General features: G+C 40.1%; 1 protein-coding gene across 1 annotated transcript in view; it reads left to right on the top strand.

Annotated features, from left to right (window-relative positions):
• Nucleotides 1–22546, top strand: part of LOC148362538 (homeobox protein aristaless-like 4) — a 48085-nt gene extending 25539 nt beyond the window's left edge. The window contains exons 2-4 of the mRNA XM_088339289.1: nt 6716–7026; nt 20812–20940; nt 21008–22546. Coding sequence (XP_088195415.1) covers nt 6716–7026; nt 20812–20940; nt 21008–21328 — 761 coding nt within the window. The 3' untranslated portion in view covers nt 21329–22546. The remainder of the gene's footprint in view (nt 1–6715; nt 7027–20811; nt 20941–21007) is intronic.
• Nucleotides 22547–25486: the final 2940 nt, after the last annotated feature.

The raw sequence follows: 25486 nt of genomic DNA, 5'->3' as shown, positions 1-25486 counted from the left end.
CGACCGACTGTGGACGGCGTCAAACACCGAGCTGTAAGGAAAACTAACGCACGTAATAACTCGAAACGCGATCTAGCGAGAGATAAACGAGCGAGTCCCTTCAGGGACGCTGCGCGACCTTGGCGAGGGATAAATTGAAGCCGGTGAATCCAAAGCAACAAAACAGAAATGGATCCGTTACTGGGTCAAACTGTTGATGGCGTGAAACGTGTATTTATCGGCTATTAAAGTGTAAAAAAGAGAAAAAAGCGTGTCATATGAAAAGCAAAGAAGCAACCTTTGGAATCGAATGAAACAATGATGCGTGACAGATGTGCAGCATGTGGGAGGACTGCAGAGGATGACTCCGAAGTATGCACCCCGCCACCGGCATTCCTGCGTCTTTCCCTTCTTCTTTCTGAGATCTGAGCTTTATTGCCACTTCCACAATTTAAAATGAATCGTGTTTCAATTTCTCGCTACTCTGAGTTTTGGAGCAAGATTTTAAAACTAGAATTTTCCACTCGAGTCCAAGTTTTCATCCATCCATCCATTATCTGCACCGCTTATCCTCAGTAGGGTCACGGGGGTGCTGGAACCCATCCAGCTATCTTCAGTGTGCCTGGGGCACCCTGAACTGGTTGCCAGCCAGTCGCAAGGCACACAGGGACAGACAACTCACTCGCTCATTCACACCAAGGGACAATTTGGACCGGCCAATAAACCTGACATCCATGTTTTTAGAATTTGGGAGGAAACAGGAGTGCCCGGAGGAAACCCACGCAAGCACAAGGAGAACATGCAAACTCCACACAGGAGGTTCGATCTCATGACCTCAGAACTGTGCCTCACATGCGCTAACCACTGCACCGCCGTGCAGCCCCCAAGTTTTCATATTTACGATAAGATAAGTTTTTTTCATTTTAATCGCGCGGTTCTGGTAGTTTGTTTGGTTTATTTTGTTAAAAGGACACTTTGTGATATTGGATCATTTGAGTAGTGTAACCAAAAAAAGAGTGCTAAAAAGCATAGGAAGAATACAAACTGCTGAGACTCAAATTGACCAAACTGCGCTATTTTTCTTATTTTTTTGCCCAGTCTTTTGAGGTTTTTGGGTACTTGTAGCAGCAAGATGGCAGATCAATATGTCAGCTCCCTTTAGGTGGGACTCATGCCATGTAAAATATATGAAAATCTCCTGACCTATGACATTTTAAAAAAATGCTTGTATTTTTGCTTAATATTTAAATCAATATTGTTTTATTTTGATTATCCAAGATTGTCATTTAAATACTAAGAGGCGCTAAAAAATAAACACTATCCTTTTAATCTTATTTTACTTAGTAAAACATCACTGAAATGTGAAAAAAAAAACACTTATTTTAATTTATGAGGTCTTTCTAATTTAATGTTACATGTTTACGATCCATTCATAAAAACAAAAAACAATTAAAAATGATAACAAAATTGAGTTATGTTTCTTTCATATCACTGCGAGGATGCATTTTTTCAGGATTTATTTTTAGTAGTGTTAAAAAGTTTGTTTTTATGTCTTTCTTTATCCGCATACGTTTTAGGTCAAATGCAGATCTAATATTTCATTAAAAAAAAGAGAGTCTACACCCCATAACAAGAGACTCATTTTTTCTCATTTAAAACATTTAACTGAATATTTATTCATCTTTTTTTATTTCTGTTGTAAAACAGGGGAAACTTGATATCTGATATGGCAAATACTGTACATTTTCTCATTTTAAGAACTTTATAATAAGCTATGTTTTGTTTCGCAGCAAAATGGCGGTGTTGATAATGAAATTATACAGTATTTTCTTTTACCTAATTGATTGGTTGTCGTGGACTGTCGAAAACTATGTCTGGTAAAGATAATTGATAGTTTGGTAGTACGTCCTTGTTTATAAATATAGAGGATTTGTGATGATTGCCAATAATAGACAATTAAAATATTATATTTATTCAGTGTTAAATGCATTTAAGTTCACTATTTTGTGTAACATCTTACTGCGCTGTGTGTCTGCAGATGCAGAGTGAGGCACGCCAGTCCCTTGCCTCAAGCCATCTATTATTTTTGTCTTGTTGACTGAACTTTTTTTCAGAACGGAGGATTACCTATGTGTTTATGTTTTAATTCAGAAGTAGCAGCGCATAGACTTGATTTATAAGTTGATGTAAGACCATAAAACGTTTTTGCATTGATTTTTTTCCTCAGTCAATCAAATAGTGAATAAGATTTAGGTTCATTTCTTTTTAAATCTGACTGACTCACCATATACAAACACACATAGAAAAAAAAAAGAAAATTATAGCATTAGCAAGCTAACTGCAAGTCAAGCTATGCAGGAATTTTTTTTAACCCGTTACATTTATTTTTTTCATGATGGAGGATTACCTATTTTTGATGCTTTTTTTTTTTTCAAAAGGAGCAGCACATAGACATAATTTATGCGTTAGGGTAGGACAAATAAAAGTTTTCTCCTATAATACAGGTAATATATTGCTTTCTTGCTCTACCAATCAAATATTGAAGTCAAGTCAAGTCATGTTTATTTGTATAGCCCTTAATCTTAGTCTCAAAGAGCTGTACACACTATACCTTTATTACACCATCTGATCTAAAACCTACATAAGGGCAAGGAAGAACTCAAAAACCTCACCATGAGGAAATTAAGAAACCTTAAGAAGGGTCCGCACATGAAGTAATCCCCCTTCCAGGATAACCAAGCTACAATGGATGTCGCAATAACAAACTATACACAGATATCATCAACATGAAATATCAGTCATTCATGAGATATAGAATATAAGTGTGGTTTTAGCCTAGTTTTAAACAGTTCTACTGAGGTTGCAGATCCAATCTCAGAGGGCAAATAATTCCACAGCACCGGACCCCGAATGGGAAATGCTGTTAAACCTGCCAATTTCTTCTTGGCTCTTGCAATCAGTAGTAGACAAATATTTTTCGACCAAAGGCTCAGAATGAATACATTGTATGATAATTTATTTGTTAATCTGTGCCTCTCCAGTCATGAACATCCCCACACGTCACTGCGTACTTGTCCACATCCTTGACTTAGAAACGCGATCCCGACTCTATTCTAAAGCATATTAGGCTTTTGATAGTTCAGCTGTTGTTATAGTGACTATTTATAAACAAAACCATCATGCCATTGCAAAACTAAGGCAGACAGAAAAACTGACACAGCACAGTTCTGACTGGCCACTCCTAGCGCGTCACACATGCTTATTTATCCCCGATGTTTGTTTATATGAAAGTGAAGGCACTACCTTCTACATCTCCCCCCCCCAAAAAGCTTGCATGTGCTGACAGGAAATGGAAGCAGTCCAAATTAGAAGTGACAAACACAATGTTGTTTACATCTGAGGGCCAAAGTGTGTCAGGCAATACTGGGCAAATGAGGCCCACTACACACAGACACACAAACCTTTTAGGAATAGGGACTTTTTTTTGGTGTTTTCTTTTAGAACTGGCTCGGATTTCAGGTGGCGTGATTGAGAAAAGTGATGGGGGCCCAACCCCTAAAAAGGTTTTGTGGCAGGTCACCCCGATGTGTCGTGACAACCCTTTCAAACACGGAATAGTGAAGTGTGCATTGGGCGTGCGCAGACGAGGCCTTTGAACCCCGAAATAAAACATTACAGAGGTGATGTAAGCATAAAGTAGCCGCAACGTGTTAGAATGTGATGGTGTGCAGATGCATGCAGACTTTCCCCTTTTTTTCAGCGGTTACATTCACCAAAAGCAACACACATTTAAAGCAGCATTTTGCTTTTTGCCTGTCACTGTTTCTCCTCAGGGCTAATTGGTCAGAAAGCTCGATGGCTGGGAGCAACTATGAATGAAATGTTTTATATTTGCCTTGCTCTTCATTAACTTAAATGTGCTCAATACACTACTCGCTGGACTATTAGGTGCACCTGAAAACCCCAAATTGGCCCGAAATTTAAAAGCACGCCTTAAAACATTGTGTGCCTCATATCCTGCATTATTTGTGTGTGTTACTATACATGGTTTTACGGCATACTACAGCAATAATTGATCATTTAAGAAACATCCCTGACCAAAAATCACGAAAACAATATATGCAACGGGAATCTCACCTTAATCGCAGCGGTGAGAGCACTGAAACCTAACCACGAGACCACCATTGAAACAGATAACGTATGAAAACCATTTGATTTTATGTCATTATCACACTATTTCTACTTCCAGTGCCAGAAACGAAAGTTAGAAACAGAAAAGTAATTCTGAAAGCTATGCATAAACAAACATTTCCTAACATTCTTTTCTGGCATTGTAAAAATAGTGTGATAATGAGATAAAATCCAATGCTTTTACCCATGTTATCTGTATTACTGGTGCATTAGTGGTTAGTTTTTAGTGCTCTCACAACTGTGACTTAGGTTCAATTCCTGTTGTTTTCAATGTTTGAGATTTTTAATAATCCGGTGCACATTATAGTACACATACCTCAAAATGTAAATTGCATGAATGGGGAAAATAACATTTGACCAAAGTAGGAAAAATTGACTCAATAATGACTGAATAGTCACACGGCGGAAAAGTGGTTTGCGCAGCCACGGCACAGTTCTGAGGTCATGGGATCAAATCCGTCTACCAGCCTTCCTGTGCGGAGTTTGCATGTTCTCCCTGCTTGCGTGGGTTTCCTCAGGGCATTCCAGTTTCCTCCCGCATTCCAAAAACATGCATATCAGGTAAATTTGCCAGTTCAAAATTGTCCCTAGTTGTGAATGAGTGAGTTGTCTATCTGGCTGGCAACCAGTTCAGGGTGTCCCCTGCCCATAGCCTGAAAATATTTTGGATAGGCTCCAGCCCCCCTGCGACCCTACTGAGGATAAGTGGTGCAGATAGAGGGATGACTGAATAATAATTTGGATGCTCATGTAAGCTGCAAATAGAAATCATTGATACTTATGGCAAAATAAAAAAGGATTTTGATCCAATCCCAATATTTCCACTTACCCACTTCATCATGTTTGTATTTCTACTGCCCCTACCACTTACGGTGTGTCCCTTACTCTTTCACATTTTTCTATGTTACATATGTCAATGTCAAACCTTGAGGACCACGTCCGGCCCACGAGAACGTTTTATTTATGGTTCTTTATTAAAACCAGCCTGTAGACTGTAGCACAACACTCACACTCAACAATACTACATTTCCCACAGTGAAACGGCGATGCACGAGAGCCAGACAGGGAGAAAGAACATGCGTCGGATGTAAATCTTCCCTTCAATATGAAAGGCTTGCTACTTCCTGCATGTAACAATTGATCATTTTCAAAATCATTTTTATTAGATTTTAGGGTGGAGAAAAGTTTGTTTGTTAAAGTAGTTAGCAAAAATATCTTCCATCCATCCATGCATCCATTATACCTCAGTAGGGTCGCGGGGGTGCTAGAGCCCATCCCAGCTATCCTCGGGCAGAGGGCAGGGGACACCCTGAACTGGTTGCCAGCCAGTCGCAGGGCAGCAAAAATATCTTAAGTTAGGTTATTCGAAATATTTGCTTTGTTTAACTGAGCAGATTGTAACATACAGTATGTATTTAATTTTTATAAAGTTCAATTAGGTTTAATGTGTGACTTTAAACATTTTCAATGAATCTTCAATATGCCCGTTCCTCCACTTCTCGACCATTTTTTTTGTTTGCCCCTCCACTAATTTGACTCTGACACCCATGCTCTACAGTGTAGTGTAGAGTCTACACTTTGCTGAGCAATAGGACAGGCATTCTTTCTCGCTAGAGTAAGGAGCAAAATGTAGGGGAAGGGGGAATAATGGGATTTACCTTTTGTTTTAGTTAATAGCTCGTTTAGCAAACAGAAACATTAGGTCTGTTGTTTGTGTTCGTGGCTGGCACCTACTTCTATGCTGTATTGTTTGTTGTCGGCGGCTCCTTATATATTTTCTCCTTAATGGCCATATTTTCATACTCTGTATAAAAATGATAAGGATTTTTCACAAAGCGAGAAGCTAATCACTCTTTAATGGAAACACCTAAGAGTTGAAATTTTTCTTGAGCCCAAAAAAAAACGAACCCATTGATTCTCTTTTAAAGGGGACTGTCTGTATTATTGAGCGTCTATTAGCGGAAAAGGGTCATTAAAAAGTAATGACTCAAATTTTAGGCAAAAATACATTAACTATCACATTATCGTCAATTTTTTAAAAAATGTAATTTTTTTTACATAAAATGAGCCTCACTGCTGCTACGGGTACCAAAACATCTCAAAAAGCCTGGGCAAATTTACAGAAGCGTAGTTAGTATTCTTCCCTGTACTTTTTAGCTTTACAACAACATCTAATGGTCAAATAATTCACAAAAACTTAATGAATGGAAAGGTTGATATCTCTTTAATATTAATAAGAATGCAACATTTGAGTTGCACGATGGTCTAGCTGCAATCCTATGTCTAAGACAGCAACTATATTAAATCAGAATATGTAACCCATGCTTTTTATGGTTCGGATCATTCAATTGGCTCTTAGATACTTAGAAAACAGACTCTCAACAAACGCGCCCTCCGATCTTATTCCTCTCCAAAGAGTCAACACAATTCTTCCTAGTACTTTAACTGACTATTTTCTTTTGTTCTCTGGCTACTTTTAACATGTGCCAGCCTTTACACAATAATGTAAAACTGATCACAACTTTCCATTTATTTTCTAATCCAGGAAAAGACAACGGCTTGACAGAGTCCGAGTTGCCCTCCAGTGTTGAACCATCTGGGATGGAAAGCAGCTACTTAAATCTCAAGGAAGCAGGAACGAAGGGCTCAGCAGAGCGTCCGGGCTCGGATCTTTCCAGTCCTCTGGATAAAAGCGAAGCCGAGAGTAACAAAGGCAAGAAGAGGCGCAACCGAACTACGTTCACCAGTTACCAACTGGAGGAGCTGGAGAAGGTTTTCCAAAAAACGCACTACCCAGACGTTTATGCCCGTGAGCAGTTGGCACTGAGAACAGACCTGACGGAAGCTCGTGTTCAGGTGAGATGTGCAGTGCTGCGGTCATTCCGTTGTTCATGTTAGCACGTTATCTTTTGTTTTGGTTTGTTTTTTAATGGCAATCCCAAAAGAGCCAGCCAAATTCATGCATTTCTTATTACCTTTAAAGCCCCCAGTACATTCTGATGTAAAGATACTGCCAACTAAAAGATTTTGCTTCTTTGGTTACAAATTATATTTTTACTACCATGTCCATTACATAGGTTAGTTTAGGTTAATATGTCGTTTTTGAAGCAGTTGTATTAAAGAAAAGTATAGAATAAAACTGTAAACTGTAAAACTGGTAGACTGATAGGTAACAACAAAGTAGCTATCAGTTTCAGTGGGTAGTCAAGGCTTGTTTATTTGAATAGCTATTTATCACAAGGAGCCTCAAAGGGCTGCACGGACCACAGATTACTGCAAACACAGCCTATTATTACACCATCCCCTGATCTAAAACCTACATAAGGGCAAGGAAAAACTCAAAACCTCAACATGAGGTAAATGAAGTAACCTTGTGAAGGGACCGCACATGAGGTCATCCCCCTTCCAGGATGACCAGGCTGCAACGGATGTTGCAATAACAAATAGTTCACTGACAACTGTCAACGTGAAATATCGGTCATTCATAAGCTAGAGAATAGAAGTGTGTTTAAAGACTAGATTTAAACAGTTCCACTGAGGTTGCAGATAGAATCTCATCGGGCAGAGCATTCCACAGCACCGGGGCCCGAATGGAGAATGCTCTCGAACCTGGGGATCTCTTTTTGGCTCTTGGGAGCACTAGTAGACCACAGCGTTAGAATGTAAGTGATAACTGGAAAAAAATATATTTCAATGAGGAGAATTCTCGTCATTGGGTATCAACTTTCAGGTGTCGACGGACAAGATTTGTCATCAGAAGGTCTGAAAGAGTTAACTATTGCTACAGCATTGAGAGTTGATGTGGCAATACAACAGTCTATTGTTCTCCTAAAACTCTATTTTCTTCCAGTCAACCTTAGATCAGAGTGGGATGGGAATTCTCTTTGCAATTATTTTGCAGCAGACTCTCTACTAATGGTAGAGGCCCTGCTGCGACGCCGTTTAAAAAAACTTCCACACAAAACTGCAAAGGCAAGGAGGTGAGGGACACAGGGTGGGACAATTAAGCATAATATAAAAAGCACTTGAGATGCCGGGACCAATTTCCACTGGCAGTTTTAGACATTGTCAGGGACTGTCTTCTCCATACGGTGGTACAGTAATAGAAAAAAAAGTTGGTTCACACAGATCCATCTATTCCCCAGATGAATATAATTAACTTTCCCAACCCGACTGACAGGCACACAGCCCACTCTTTTGAGTCACTGTGAGGTTTGACCCGGAGTCGTATAAAACAGACCCCAAACAAGCACGCAATCAAGTTTAAATCCCACAATTGCAACAGAAGGTCCATCAGGACAAAGTCCAGGGATCTGCAACTGGTGAATACCAAAGGGGCATCGCAAGCTTGCCAAGCGACTTAATCATCCTTTTCATCTTGGAAACAACGCAGATGTTTTCTCCACAATAAGCCAATGTCAGAGTCTCAGAGTTTCATCCAAGGATGAAGGTTGCTATGTTCTGCAAGGGGCGTTTACTGTTATTCAATTACAGTGGCACCTTTACTCACGAACATATCAAAAGAATTTCCAGCTTTTCCAAAAAACATTGTATGCACATATAGAAGATTGGTTCTGGTTCTTTAGGCAAAATATAATTAAAAAATAATACAGTTTGTCTAAGAATGCGCTTAAAATCTCAACATCGTTGTTGGCTCATGTACAATGACATTTTCAAAGCATGTCCGAGATGAGTAAAGGAGGACAGATTTTTTCTTTCTCCGCGTGTTCAAATCTATATCCAGGTCACGGGACAGGATGGGTAAAACTAGGCGCTGGAGTGAGTAGTTTGAGCAATTTGCTCTAATAAATCAAATCAAATAAATAAAACACTAATATTCTGGGTTTGTGAACAGCTAATAAGGGTGTAATGGTTACACAAGTGTGCCTTTAAAATAGCAGACGATTGTTTACTGCAGGCATGTCCAAAGTCCAGCCCAGGGGCCAGTTACGGACCGTGATCAGATTTGTACTGGCCTGCGGCCTCTGTTATAAAATTAATAATATGTGGCCAGCCAGTACTGTCATGTAATCGCAGTATAAAATAAATTTGCACCAGAAAAAAAAATATCACCATTTAACCGGATGATGGCAGTAGCCCTTTGGGCCCCCTTGCCATTAGCATTGCGTGAGAATTTCCGCCCACACAATTTCCGACATTGCGACTCCAAACAAAAATAAGAAATTTGACTGTGACGGCTGTGGCTTCCAAGAAAATTGTCGAGTCTAGTATTTTTTCACCGAAATCCGAAACAACTGTGTATACCTAATCTGCCAAAAGACTATAGCTATTTTCAAAGAATACAATATCAAAAGGCACAGCCAGATAAAACTTGCTGACTACAAAAAGCTAATTGTAAATGAACTGTGAAAAGGTGAAGCAACTGGAAGCTGTTTTAATGGCACAACCGACCCTGCAAGTCAAATGAAAACGCTACAAAGGCGAGCTAGGAGGTCACTGAGCACCAAGCACAGAAAACCTTTCATGGAGGGGGAATTCAGTAAAGACTGTTCCAGAAATGCCAGGCTGAATAGTCGGAACTCACGCATTTTCAGCTTACCAAATTTGGCCTGCTTTCTGAAAAGTTTAGACACCCCTGATTTACCGTATATACCACAGCTGGCAATGACAAAGACAGATAAAATTCCCCAAATCCCAGATTCACACCATTCCTTTTCCTTTGCTCGGACTGAGTTGGTCCCTTGGTATGGATTTACAATTTATGCAGCAGAGACAAAATGTTCTATGTTTCCTATTATCCTTGTACTAAGGTTGTTGAGTTTTTCCTTGCCAGCATTTTGGTTAAAGATCAGGGGATGGTGTAATTGTAACCCATGGGACATTTTGTGATTAAGGACTATACAAATAAATGTGACTTGTCTTCAATTTAAGGAAAGGCTTTGAGAAGGATTAGATCTCGAAAAAGAAATACCACTGTACTTAAGGAAAACAAAAAGTCCAACTTTGCTATACCTGCCACAAAAATGAAGCATTCCTAAGTCTCTCTATCAATCGCAGTGGTCCTGGATGACAAAGATGAGGTGAGACGGCTGAAACTTCAAAGTGTGTGCACTCTGCCCTTTCCCCTGTTCCCCCCACCACGTTCTTTTCTTGCCTGCTGGCGGCACGGCGTAAATAAAACTCTTTAATGGTTCTGTAAGCTGCCTATTGCTGTCAGCGTCTTCAGCCGCAACCTTTAAAAGCGCCAAGCCCGTCAAGCTCGAAGCAGCCTTCCCCGCAGATGCGTTTGCGTCAACGAGAAAAAAAACCCTGAAAGAATTCCGCCTGTAGTTGGTAACCGGCTGCATGTCATCCATGACGGGGTTAACCATGAGAAGAAAGAACTCAGCTTGTCCCAAACAATCATTTTCAAGATCGGGCACCGGACAACCAGAACAGAACTAGACACATCTGACTCGGTAATGCTCGCACCACAAATGATGTCGTCTCCAAACTATTTGGCTACGTCCCCTTCTCACCGCTGTTCAAAGGCAAAGCAGCGCAAACCCTGTGAGAAACATGACTCACACAGAAAGCAAGGCAAGTTCTTCGTAATCACGAGCCCAACCGTTCAAACAAAGAGATTAAAAAAAAACGGTTTTCAGGCGAAAACAATATAGTTAACAGCGACGGATTTTGAATTTTGACACGCTATGTAAATGCATGTGTCCTGTGTGCCTCCGGTCCACCGCCTCCGTCTGGGCGACTCCGGAAGGGTCAAAGGGGTTAGCTGGGGAAAGCCGCCGGATTTGGCGTCAGGAAATTAAACATGAAATGAAAACAAGCGCCAGTTCGAACATTCTCCCATCCCACTTTCCAATATCCCTACTTCCCCTCTCAGACAAAAGTGGGAGGTGGGTGGAGAGGGAGATACTTTTTAGGGGGTTTTACAGAGATAAGATTAAGACAAAAATCTGATAACCGATTTGATTCATTTTTCCAAAAAGTAGGTTGGGTGCAATCTCAGATAAAACAAATTCATTCCTCTATAGAATTTCAACTTCCTTGATTCAACACATAATCTACAAAAAACAACAGCATACACACCCCATACATCGTCAATGTTAATTTAGCTGCTGGTGCTAACATTAGCAGCTAACTTTAAACATTTGCGTCTAGATTCACATATGCTAGCTCTATAGGCTGACTAATTTTTGGGCAGTAACGTGCGGCGAGGTACCAACTCGTAAAACATAGATCGCTTTACAAATAAATTACCCGACATCTGATTTAGGACTTGAGAGCAGAGTAATTAAGCAATACATGAATAGCATAGCATGTAGCATAGAAATAACATATTATCTTACCTCAACATATTATCTTACCTCAAGAATCAAGTCTTTGTATTGCTCTTTTTGAATAAAAGATCAATCAATTGGTCATTTCAATTATGAAAAAAAAGTTCATACAATGAGAAAAAATATTACTGGATGGCTTGACTTGGTGTTAACCTTTTGCTACTGTGGCAAATTCTATTGTTTGAGGCTCTGAAGTGTGCGCCAAATCAGAGCCCGTGGTCTCAGTATCACCCTCTGCCATGAGGCAAAAGAATAGTGTGCCTCACTCTGCATTAGGGTGGTCCTTATTTTTCGACTTTTAAAATTTCATGCTCTGACCCCTTGAATATGTTCCAATATATACAAAACGTAATTAGGCAAAGTTTCATCAAAATCAAAGGATATTTAGAGGTCGCTCAAGGCCTCTGAAATTTTGGTATGAAAAATAAGGATTTTTCGCACATTATATCAGACCTAGTGTACAAAGTTACTTGTAACTTTTCTTGTGTTACAATTATAAGCAATGGACTGAAATTGGATGTTCTAAAACGCCGTACACATAGGGTTAAGATTTCCGTTTTTTCTCGAAAATTGCCAAAATTTTACCATTTTGGGAAATTTCAAAGTCGTTGAGCTACCTCTAAATATTATCCAAATTGTTCAAAATTGCACACAGTGTGTTTTTATCGATATAAGAACATATGCGGGGGGTCAGAGCCCAATATTTCCCCCCAAAAAATTTCGACCCCCATTAAGGACCACCCTACTCTGCATCTGTAGATGTTAGGCACAGTAAAACGCTACATAGTGATTGAATGAATACAATTCATGATATCATGTGAATATTCGACCTATTTGAAAAAGAAAATCCAAAATATGTGAAGTTAAATGATGAAAAACTTTAAAACTAATACATATGAATATTTTATATATTTGGAATTTCATATCTTCAACTTTATGATGACAGTTGAGGCACAGCCTCAATTGCCTCCCCCTATCCACATCAGTGTTTTTTGTACCTCTTGCCATTATTATGCCCGATTCTCCATCTTATTTTAATTTTTTTTATATTTCATTTATCATATTCAAAATTGAATCTTCCAGTATCAAATTATATTATCGGTAATCTTTTTTGTCTCCTATATTTTTTACATATTAATATCTTAGGAAATCTGAGTGATAACCTGTTGGATAGTCATATTTACCTAAAGGAAATTTTCCAACTGAAAATATCATTGTATGGGAGAAGCATTTGAAAATGTACAGTACTAAAGTATGTGGCAGTGCTATATGCACCATTTACAATTACCATTGAATTATTATTAGCAGTATTCTTATTAGAGGAAAGTTTTTTAATGTAAATATTTGGTAAGGTAATATCAAAAGTATTTTGAGTATTCTGTCATTCTTAAAGCCCCAGTGTGTAATATTTGACCACTAGATGGCACTTTATTGTCTAATGCGAACGAAAACCAGTGTCACAGAGCACAGCAAGTTGCAAGACAAACATACCGGCACCCTAAGGTAGGGATTCCTTTATATAAAAGAAATTCACATTTCTGAACTTATGATTTTAAATTTTTTTAAAAAAAGATTAACATTGGTATGTTTTTGGCCTAGTATTCAAATCAATGGTGTTTGGTTTTTTTTTTTTGTTTTTTTTACTGAATGAAAGTCTTTTGTACCAGTAGGAGGCACTAAATATTACGCACTGCCCCTTTTACCCAGAACTCATACCAACATTACAGCTTTACGTGTTAGACAACCACCTTTCACCCCTTAAAACACCTACTCATGTTTCAAATTCAAACAAAAAACAAACCTTGACCCTAGACTAGTATTTTAGTCTGGTTGGTTGGTAGGTTGGATCCCTCAACCACTAGGTTCAGAGGAGCACCATTTCCTGTGGTGTGTCTTGGGCAAGTACTGCCTGGTGGCACCCATCCCTTTCCAGGCCATTTTTTTTTTGGTCTGCAGCTGAAGGGGGGCTAAGTCTTTGTGCATGGATTAATGGCATTCAAATTCAGTTTTGGTAAATGTTTGCCACTTCTGGTTACATGTTTTTTTTTTCTAATACCCTGAGGACCGATTGTGTTTCACGCGTAAAACTCAAGTGTGCAATGACATCTACCACTATATAATGTAAAAAGGTTGACAAGAATGCAGAACCCTCACTATGACAAACTCAACAAGACTCTTGCAGACTCTTTATTCTCCAAAATTACTTAAAAAAACTGGAGGTAATTGAGTAAGCTTGGAATCAATTATCTCCCTTTCTCACTCAAGGAGTGCTGAAAACATTTGTATCATTTTCAAGGTGAAAAGATGATTAGAGACTATGAAAGTAAAAGCAGCACAGTAAAAGGACACAGTAAACATCAAACAAAAACAACCCCCTTACAAAAACGCTCCAAACCTCAGGGGTCTGTAACGGACCCCAAGCTCTCCTGCAAGCATATGATTTAATTCAAAGGCCAACAACCCCTCACCTTGACATTGGGGGGCAGCCACAACCTTCCATATCGGTTTACGACTTTGGGAAGATAATCTCGCCAGCTGACCCGTGGAATGTCAGAGGGAGATTTCTTTACATCAGTTGGGGGACGAAGGTTGTGGGGTCCTCTTTTAAAAAAAAAGAGCACATTTGTGGCCTGACACGTCCACAGGAAAATAAATGAACTGAGGGCATACTGTAACACTGCCTGTTCTTCTTGGGAAGATGACAAAGAGGGACCATAATGCAAAATGAGGAGGGGGATACAAAGAGACTGGGTGAGCGGAAATTGCATGTCAGGGATTGTGAAAACCACAAACTGATTGAATTCTTGCTTAATCCCAAGCCCAAACTTTAAGGGTTACTTCCTTCACTTTTTACCGATTTACTCAAAGGAAGATACACGTCAGCCTTTTAAGGAAATTCTCACCACAATATACATTATTTTCTCTCAGATCTTGGAAACACATTTTACAAACAAAGTACGTGCTTTGAGAAACTTTTGGGATTGATTTCATGGCAACAAATCAATGGCTGGGATTGTTTTGATTGCATGGACTTTCTGAATGACCTCAACAAATTCTTTGGAAGGTTCGAGGCACAAAACGGCACCCCTGCAGCGAAAGCGGTTCCAAATCAGGACGAAAGAGCACTCCACCTGAACTCATCTGACGTGAGGAAGACCCTGAGAAGGGTCAACACAAGGAAGGCTCCAGGCCCGGACAACATTCCGGGGCGGGTACTTAGGGAGTGCGCCGATCAGCTGGCTTGTGTACTAACAGACATTTTCAACACCTCGCTAGACCAAGCCAAAGTACCATCATGCTTCAAATTTGCCAACATCATCCCAGTGCCAAAGAAACCCCAGATCTTATCACTCAACGATTACCGGCCCGTTGCACTGACTCCTATCATAATGAAGTGCTTTGAGAGACTGGTTAAAGAGCACATCACCTCCAGTCTCCCCTCCTCATTCGACCCCTTTCAGTTTGCCTACAGGACAAACCGCTCCACCAGGGATGCCATCTCCTCTGCGCTTCACCTGAGCCTGACACATCTAGAGGAGAAGAACACCCATGTGCGGATGCTGTTCCTGGACTTCAGTTCAGCATTCAACACCATCATCCCACAACATCTGGTAGACAAAATGAGACTCCTGGGTTTCAACACCCCCCTGCGGAACTGGCTGCTGGACTTCCTCTGTGACAGACCCCAATCAGTGCGGATAGGTCAGAACAGTTCAGATGTCATCTACCTCAGCACGGGCTCCCCCCAAGGCTGCGTCCTAAGCCCCTTGCTGTTCACCTTGATGACACACGACTGCGTCCCTAGGTCCGCCACAAACCACATCGTGAAGTATGCTGACGACACAACAGTGGTGGGCCTCATCAGGGATGACAACGACCTGGCCTACAGAGAGGAGGTGGAGCAGTTGGTGGGCTGGTGCAGGGACAACAGCCTGGTCCTGAATGTCGACAAAACTAAAGAGATCATTGTCGACTTTAGGAAAAACCAGCCCAACCATGCCCCACTTTGCATCAACAACAAGGCTGTGGAGGTTGTCAGCAGTATCAAGTTCCTAGGGGTGCACATTACAAACAAACTCACCTGGTCCGTAAACACTGCATCACTGGTTAAGAGGGCACAGCAGCGCCTGTACTTCCTGCGGAGGATGAGGAGAGCCCACCTGCCCCCACCCTCCCTCATTACATTCTACAGGGGCACCATAGAGAGTATCCTGACCAACTGTATCTCTGTGTGGTGTGGAGGCTGCAGCGCTACCGACTGGGGTAGTGTGAGGAGGGTAACGAGGACAGCAGAGAAAATAATCGGGACTACACTTCCCTCCATTCAGGACATTGGCCAGAAGCACTGCCTATCCCATGCAAAAAACATTACCGGGGACCCCTCTCACCCCCATCATGGACTGTTCACTCTGCTAGCCTCTGGGAAGAGGTACTGCAGTGTGCGGTGCAGGACCACCAGGCTCCGCAATAGTCTAGTCCCCCTGACCATTAGACTGTTAAATGGTCAATCTAACATATAGTTAACTTAAATCTAAACGGCTGCTAATCTGACTTTTGCACTACTGGCAGTTTTTTTTATAGCTTGCCACTCCTTGCACATTGCTCTCTGCACTATTGTAATTACAGCGTTATTGTTACAGTGTTAATGTTACTGTGTACCTGACTTGTTAACCTGACTGCCCATTTTGCACATCTGGTTAGCTACTCTTCTTGCACTATCGGCACTATGGTAAAATACTACACGTAGCCAAAATACAATACAACATTATTTATATCTGTACATTCAAGGAAACTGTGGGGGTCAGATGCATCGACATTTCGTTCTGTATACACGTGTACTAGAATGACAATAAAGTAGATCTGAATCTGAATCTGAATCTGTTTTGCCTTAACTCAAAAGTCTATGTGCTGCTGCTATTAAATAGAAGAATCAAAAGATAGATAAACCTCCTTTAAAAAATGTCCATGCAAGGAAAAAAAATTGCAGTGGTACTTCTACCTTCCATTTTTTTCCAGGAGATATTTGTTTCAATACATCATAAAAGAGCATCAGAACATGAAACAAATACTATTGAAATTAGCCTACCAGACACTAAACATAAAGAGAGGCACATAGTGTAAAAAACAAAGAATAAAGGAAATAATGAAAATGTGAAATCACCTTTTAACTGGCCTGTTTGTTTACTGGTCCTCAGCAGTGTTTTTTTGCATCGCGTTTGAAAAACTGATTCAATGACGTCTACCTTTGCCGTTTTTTTGACAATCCGTTGGAAATGCCAACACTTTTTGGGGGTGATTCGTTTGCAGAATTTCTGAGACTTCATGGAATTTTGCCAAAGTTTCTTTAAATTAGTCGTCTCTGAACTCCTCCTGCACAGCGGTGTGTGTTTTTTTAAATTATCTCTTGCTTTTTTGCAATGGCCAGAAAAAGTATCTTCCTCTTCTTTTCTTCTAGTCCATTATTTTTTTTGCATGTCATTCGCGGGGTCCATTGTGAACGATAGGTCTTCGTAGCGGTACCATACAGTAGATTGTTTACAGAGCGGGAAATTGACCGGAAGAGCATGCCAGAATTTACGCATACGCACTGGTTGCTAGGTAGAACTCTGAGAGTGGCGAATGTCAGCGCATACTGTACTGTATTTTTTACTTCGTATACTGAAACAACTTTGTAACTAGAGGCAGTTTTTTCCTGTGCAGGTACTTTGAAACCTGAAACTTTTGTATGTAGAGACCTTTGTCAGTAGAAATACCATTGTACTGGATGGCTTGACTTTCTGTTAGCTTTCTGATACACAAAATTTGCAAGAAAATCACAAATTTGTTTCTTCTGAGTTTTCTTTTTCTTTTTTCAATATGTGTTTGTATATGGTGAGTCTGTCAGATTTACAAAGAAATGAACCTAAATATTTTTCATTATTTCATTGGCCAAGAAAAAAATCAATGCAAAAACGTTTTATGGTCTTACATCAACTTATAAATCAAGTCTATGCTACTTCTGAATAAAAACTTAAATACATAGGTAATCCACCGTTCTGAAAAAAAGTCCAAGCAACAAGAAAAAAATACTGGATGGCTTGACTTGCTCTAAGCTTAATCGAATTGTTTGAGGCTGAGGTGTGCATCAAATCAGAATCTTTGGTCTCACTATCACCATCTGCCATGAGGCAAGAGAATTCCGTGCCTCACTCTGAATCTTCAGAAACCCACGATAGTAATTTGTTAAATATTAATTGTATCAACAATATTCATAATATATGAAAATTCAGCGATTTTGAAAGCTATATTCCCCAAATGGAGATGCTTCATGAGTAATTTAACAATGAATAAATACAACCATTTAATACATTTCCATGATGACAGGTAAGGTACAGCCTAACCGGCCTCCCCTGACAGCACGTCAACTTTTTAAGATAAACGTGAACAGATTACTCAAACACATTTTTAATTGACTGCAATTACTTGATGAGCACGAGCCACCAATCTCTGAAAGGCTGACTTTCAACAGGAAGTGCCACTTAAAGCCCCAATGTGTAATATTTGACCACTAGATGGCTCTGTGTTTTCTGGTACAAGCGAAGGCACACGGCATAACGTGGCTACAGGAGACTAAACAAACATGGCGCTGACTTAATTCCACAGTGTAAAAGAAATACACACAAAATAATTTGTAAAAAAACAACAATATAGTTCATATATTTTTGCCTAATAATAAAACTAATGTTTTTTCTGGATACAAGTTTTTTGTACCATTAGGAGGCACTAATTATCACACACGGACCCTTTAAGAAATACATGTATGTAAAGTGTTATTGCTTTAAGTTATTAAAAATCACAATTCAGAATTGCCCCCCCCAGCCGTAGTTTTTAAAAAATATGTCTAATCCATATTTAATATTGTCACTCTCGTGCCATTCTTCCCGTTTACAATAAGTCATGTTTATGTGTATAACCCTTAATTACAAGAAGTCTCGAAGGGCGCACAGACCAAAGATTATTGCAAACTTCAGACTATTATTACACCATCCCCTGATCTAAAACCTACAAGAGGCCAAGGAAAAACTCAAAACCTCAGCATAAGGAAAATGAAGAAACCTTAAGAAGGGACAGCACATGAGGTAATCCACCTACCAGGCTGCAATGGATGTTTCAACACTCAGACACTGTCAGCATTAGACATAGGCCATTCATAGACAATAAGAGGATTCAATTTTGAATATAATAAATGAAATATTAAAAAAAATGAAAATAAGATGGATAATCAGGCATAATAATGGCAAGCGGTACAATTCAAGATGGCGGCGCCCCTGTTCGGCTGCGGCTACATCGGCTCGCTACAGTTTTTTACACTTCGGTCATAAAACCCAGACTTCGACTCAGTTTTGACGGCGAACGAAATCAACTCAAACCGCAGATTAATATACGATCGCAGTTTTTTTGCTGGATATGCGATCATCCAGAAATCAAGCGCTCGGTGCTACGACCACTCGGGAGTGTTTACTTAGCCTCGGACTGCTACGTCAACAAGACCCAGCGGCCTACAAAGCAGCAAAGCAGAGTGGCAAGGGAGCGGTGTGATCGGAGGAGGAAGCGAGGTTGTCGGGCCGGGCTAACCGCTAGGCTAAAGGCTAAACCCTTCAAAACGCCTCTCCCATCCATTTTCCTCTCCTACGTTCGCCCTCTGGACAATAAACTGGACCATTTACAACTGGAACTAACATCGAACCACGAGATGACAAATTGCTGCGCTATAATTCTGACGAAGACATGGTTAAACTTATCTATCCCGGCTGACGCTCAAGGAAACTGTGCGGGTCAGATGTATCGACATTTCGTTCTGTATACACGTGTACACGAATGACAATAAAGTATATCTGAATCTGAATTACTCAAATTGAAATTCAAAATGGGTTCGGATTGGATCGTTTACATCGGAACTCAGTTATAGAAGAAAAACAATCGAATGACTAAAGAATAACAAGAAGTACAAGGTGGTAAAGTATTGCTCATCGTTTATAATACCCTATTTGTTGGTGACATTTTCAAAGTGCGATTCCCCCATTTGTCCTGCTGGGTCGACAGGACAGGTGAGGGAGAGGACACCTTTCTCAAAATGATTTACGCACGGCTACAGACGCAGATGTGGATCTGTCCACACAGGCAGTCCAAAGGGAGGAAGACGACTGCTATCAAAGACAGAAGGTGGAAAAAAAAGAAAGGCCGTGCCATGGGAGGAGCTTCATTTCACATCAATAGTTCAGAGCGGATGGCACTTAAAAGACATGTCAAATGCGAAAAACTGTTGTTTGACTTTCATGTGCTACAAAATTTACTTTCTTCAATTTTTCAGGGCTTATCTTTTAGACTGGATAAATGATCACGTCTTTTGGCTTTGCTCCAAAGCTTTCAGTCCACTGGTGACTGGCCTGCGTACACTGTTAAATGAAATGAAGAACCCAAATTGGCTCAATGGGTTATTTAGTGTCACAGGGATTTTGAGTCTTTTACCCAGCATTTTTCGAGAACACATGGATTTTATTTTTTAATGGTAATTGTTAAATTAAGGAGGACATGTGATTTAAAAATACATTGACAAGAACGATTACAAAGCAAAAGGGCTAAGGTTAAAGGATTAGGGGGTTTAGGGTTACAGAGTTAGGAGTTATGCCTTAGGGTTAGGAGTGGTTAGGGTTATGGTTAGGGTTAGGAAGCTTGGGTTGAATGTTCAGGGTTAGAGTGTTAAGGTTTAGGGTCAGGTGTTTAAGGTTAAACCAACGGTTAGGGAGAGGGTTAGAACCAGAGTTGGGTTAGAGAGTTAGGGTTTAAGGCTTAAGTTACGGTTATGATTAGCGTTAAAGCTAAGGTCAAGTGTTAGAGATACTGGTTGGAATTGGTGATACTGTTCTGGGTTAGTCTTACAAAAATATAATATTCAGGTTTAAATAATAGAGTTTGTGTATGATTGAGTAAAAAAGTAAGCAACTTCGCAAGTCCTTCTTGCCTTGTGGGGGCATCAACAACTAGTTACTGCCAGAATATAGTTGGGGCAGTTTCAACAGACTCTAGTAATAGAAGTTTTAGTACAGTACATTAAGTATGTTACAATTCCAGGTACTCTCTTATTTTAATCCAGGTCAGGAAAGAGCCACCCAATTGAATGTTACTGATTTTGAACCTTTGTTCGTGAATCCTAAAGTCAATGGTCTCATCCTTAAACAAACTTGCGTTCCGATTTTCTGAAACTTAATTGCTGAGTCAATTTAACACCCAATCTCCCAATCCAGAGCTTGGAATACGACCAAGTTCTCAAGGAAATTTCCTGATAAATCTTCCTTCTTTACAGGTGTGGTTCCAAAATCGCAGAGCCAAGTGGAGGAAGCGGGAGCGCTTTGGCCAAATGCAACAGGTCCGAACCCATTTCTCCACGGCCTACGAACTGCCGCTTTTAACTCGGTCCGAGAATTACGCGCAGGTAAACAAACATACTGCCCTATTGGTCAATTCATGATGGCTTAATTACATGCACTTCCTGCTTACAGATTCAAAACCCCTCGTGGATCAGCAGCAGCACTGGCGCCTCTCCGGTGCCAGGTTGTGTCGTTCCTTGCGATAGTGTCCCGCCATGTATGCCCCCACACCCTCACAGTCACGGAGGGGTCCCCGACTTCCTGGGCGTGCCTAGCCCGGGGAGCAGCCATATGGGACAGACACAGATGGGAAGTCTTTTTGGGGGACCTGCAATGGTCGGGGGAATCAACGGCTACGATCTCAATGTGGATCCAGACCGCAAGTCTTCCAGCATAGCAGCTCTGCGAATGAAGGCCAAAGAGCACAGTGCCGCCATTTCTTGGGCTACATGATGTTGTTACCATCTCTCAGCTTGTAACCGTTGAGCCGCTCCGCTTGAGCAGCCATTATCCAGCACTGTGGGGGGGAGTTTTAGCAAAGAGCAGTAATGATAACAAAGGTCAAACCAACAAGTGGGAGGGGGTAGGGGGTTCGAGATAGTGAAGACCGTTGTGGCCGCCAACAAAATGGAGATAACTGTGACACTGACAATCCACAGAAACTGAAAGTTCCAAATTGTAGAGTCGGGAATCGGATCAAAGTGCTTCTGATTCCTCACTGTCTCAGGTTTAGGTCAAAAACGTATTGGGATAGCACTTGTTCTCTGTAAAGGATCCTACATCAGTAAGGGGATTGAAATAAATAACTGAAATCCAGTCTAAGAAGGATGATGATCACATTTAATCTTGTGGTTCATCTTAAAGCACCCCAAAGCTGCCTTATAGTACGGTGTGCCTTCTATACAAAAATAAATATTACAAAAGACTATTTTTGGGGTTGCGCTTCAAAATCCACTCAGCCTTATAGTGCAGAAAATACGGTACATCCTTGAAGGTGAATAGCCCGATAGGTAATCTAATTGAGCACTAACAGAAATAACCTGAGAGAGGAGTGTTGAAATCAGATGAGCAAGAATTTCAAGCCACCGTGTCATTTCCTTCCCACAAAGCAACCTCCACACGTTGCCCTCCTCTGGACGGGCTTCAGGTTACAGGAAACCGGCCGTCTCCACTGGGGGACGAGGCACAGCGGCAGCCTTCAACACCAACTAGTCACGCCGACTTGGACCAGTGGCCCACGCTACTAGACACACTTAATTAGCATCAAAGCGAGCCCTGCTAACAGCATCATGCGTCAACATCTGCATGACGGACACAAATTGAAAAACTAAGCAACAGGTTACGTCTCAACGTGAGCATATCAATGAATACTTCTGATTTGCAGAATCTGAAACATGCCAGAGAGTGCAGCCTGATTGCAGAGTGGGGAAATGCTGTAATGTTTAGGTAACATTAGTGCTAGAGTGCAGGGACGTAGAAATGTATCACTGAAGGGGTTTCTCTTTGCGTTACATGCAAGGACACTAAATTTAGTTCAAAGAAACCGATTACGCAAAATTTGCATTATGGGAGAGTGCCATAGTGAGACCAAGGATTCCGATTTGGCGCACAACTCCACCCCAAACAATCACATTACTTGATATTAAAAGCAAGCTAACTGCAAGTCAAGCCATCCAGTAATTTCTTCTCGTTTCATGGAATTGTTTTTCATCTTCACTTATTTATTGATGCTATAATTGAAAAGCAGCAGTGTGTGGCGGATCACTGCACTGAGCAGCTGCAGATTCAGAATGAGGCACGCAATTCACATGACTCATGGCAGAGGGCAATAGTGAGACCAAGTATTCTGATTTGGCGCACACCTCAGCCCCAAACAGTAAAATTAGTGATAGTATCAGCAAGTCAAGCGATCCAGTATTTTTTTCTTAATACCTGGACTTTTTTTTTCAGAACGGATGATTAGCTATGTATACATGTTTTTATTCAGAAGTAGCAGCGCATAGACTTGATTTATAAGTTGATGTAAGACCATAAAACGTTTTTGCTCGGCCAATCAAATAATGACAAAAAGATTTTGGTTCATTTATTTGTAAATCTGACTGACTCACCATATACAAACACACATAGAAAAAAGAAAAAGAAAACTCCAAAGAAACACATTTGTGACTTTCAATCAAATTCTGTGCACTTCTTGATTCAAGAACTGTGGATTGGAAAATCCTCATACAAACGTGGAGAGTCTGGGGCTTTGATGACCAAACAAACCAGTTTTGAATGCATTAGGCAAATTAAAAGGAGCTTTCAGTTTCTGATTTTTTACAAAAAAACACACTCTAAAATATTTTGATTGGGACTAACCTTAAACTTGGTCCCAAAGAGACCGACCCAACTTTTTGTGTTGTCCATTTGATTTGACCAAATATTTTGGCTTGAATAACTTGAAAATTGTGTTTATCAAGCAACACATTGAATTGAGTTTATCAAGTCGGGTCAAAGTTAGATTACATGAAAAAACAGAGATTTAGACAAAAATTCGATTGCTTTTGGGTAGAATCACTCCAAAATTAAGGTTGGTCCATTTTTGACCCGATTTGGGTTTTTTGATGCCAAACGTTTTTAGAGAGCAGAATGGGATTCATGTAGTAATCATTCAGTTGACCTTCCCTATGGAGGACGGATCCTGCCATTTGTAGAAATAAATGTTTAAATAAATACCGACAAATATATCCCATATGAATAAACTAACACATAAATAAATCACAAAATACCTAAATATATGACATACATTTAATTTACCATTACATTCGTGCATTTTGTTAGTTATTTTGTCTTTATTTATTTTGGGATCTATTTTTTTGTGTATTTTGTCATGGCCTGGAGAGAAATGGGCGCCACCAGGCTGTACTTGCCCAAGACACACCACAGGGAATAATAATAATAATAATAATAATTTCCTTTGTATTGTCATTCTTTGTAAGAACGAAATGTCGATACACCTGACCCGTTGTAGCGAGCCGATGCAGCCGCAGCCAACAGAGGGCGCCGCCATTTTTACCAATGTTATAAGTCTTAGGTATGACTCGGCCGAGGCGCGAACCAGCGACCTCCCAGTCTCAAAGCGGGCGCCTTACCATCTAGGCTACTGAGCTGGTGGTACCCCTACTTCACTAGCGGTTAAGGGAACCTTCCAACCAATCCGTTTTGTTGTGTCATATACTTGGTCGTGTATTTTGTCGAGTATTTGGTAGAGTATTTAGTCACAACAGACTGTTATTCAAATAAGGACGCAGCCCAGTTACCTGAGCTTTTCACAGTAATCAGTGATGAACGAATCGGCTACTACACCGATCACCAAATAGGTGAAAAGCTAACATTTTATTGCAACAAAATAAACAAAAAAACACGACAAAATACACCACAAATTACATGACAAAATAAATGAAAAAATATGCCTAAGACACGACAAAATACTTCAAAATACAAGACAAGAACAAAATACAGGACAAAAAAACCCACGATAAAATAAATGACAAAATAAATACTGAAATAAATAAATGGTATTTACTTAACATAATATGCATTATGTGATTCATTTATGTGTTCATTTATTCATATGGCATATATGTATAGGTATCTATTTGCTCAAAATGTATTTTTACAAATGGCAGTATCGGTCCTCCATACTTCCCGTGCTTTTAAACTGCAGCTCTTTCTGTGATTATACTACTGAAAAATTGGTTTGGTGTGATTGTAAGCAATATGTATTCTGTTGTCGTGCCGCATGTACATTTATGTCGGATAACGGACCGCCAAAAGCCAAACCATTCAAGTATTACAGCGATATTACACATTACGTTTGACTTCATTTCGGAACAAAATGTCGCTCGAGCCTTTTAAATGTTTCATTTGCTTTCTAATTTTCTAATGGCTTCAAGCTGTTTTTCGATAATAACCAAGTATTCCTACTTATGGTAGTGACTTTATATAACGTTTGCAATAAGTTATTGCACTTACAATTTGTGTGTTTATGCTTCCAATGAGACAGAAGACTCATTTTGTTCCGGGTTGCTAAAATGTTGCTTTAAGCCACCCGTACTTAGCACCGTGACATCTGCTAAAGGTGCTGAATATTTTGTCTGTACAGAGCTAACTTGTTTGACATTTGATGGATTGAAGTGATGATGTAATAAAATCTGAAAACCACCTACATCTGATGACGTTTGTGTCCCTAAATTTCAAATTCATTACAGCAACCTATACAATCCTCACGATAACTAAAAATGGCAAACTCCCGTTTTGGTTTCACTGAATCAGGGGTGTCACATTCCTCTCAGCTCTGGGAAGGGAAACAATTGAAAGAAAGAAAAAGAAAGAGAGAATGAGAGAGAGAAAAAGGACCAACAGAGAAGGAGAGAGAAAGAGGCAGGGAGAAGATGAAAGAAAAAAAATAAAGAAGTCGAAAGAAAAAGAGAGTAATGAGAAGGAAAGAAAGAAGGAAGAGAGAGTATAAAAAGATCAAAAGAAAGATGGGAAGAAATAATCTAAAACTGAAAGTGGTAGTGTGTTTTTTTTCTCTTGCGCTTCTTTCGGCATTATCTCGCAGGCCGGATT

Source organism: Urocampus carinirostris, chromosome 7, assembly GCF_059441175.1.
Source record: "Urocampus carinirostris isolate Australia breed hairy pipefish chromosome 7, RoL_Ucar_1.0, whole genome shotgun sequence".
In the NCBI taxonomy this organism is placed as follows: Eukaryota; Metazoa; Chordata; class Actinopteri; order Syngnathiformes; family Syngnathidae; genus Urocampus; species Urocampus carinirostris.
The sequence above is the reverse complement of the archived record's forward strand: the minus strand, read 5'-3'. Positions and strand labels throughout refer to the sequence as shown.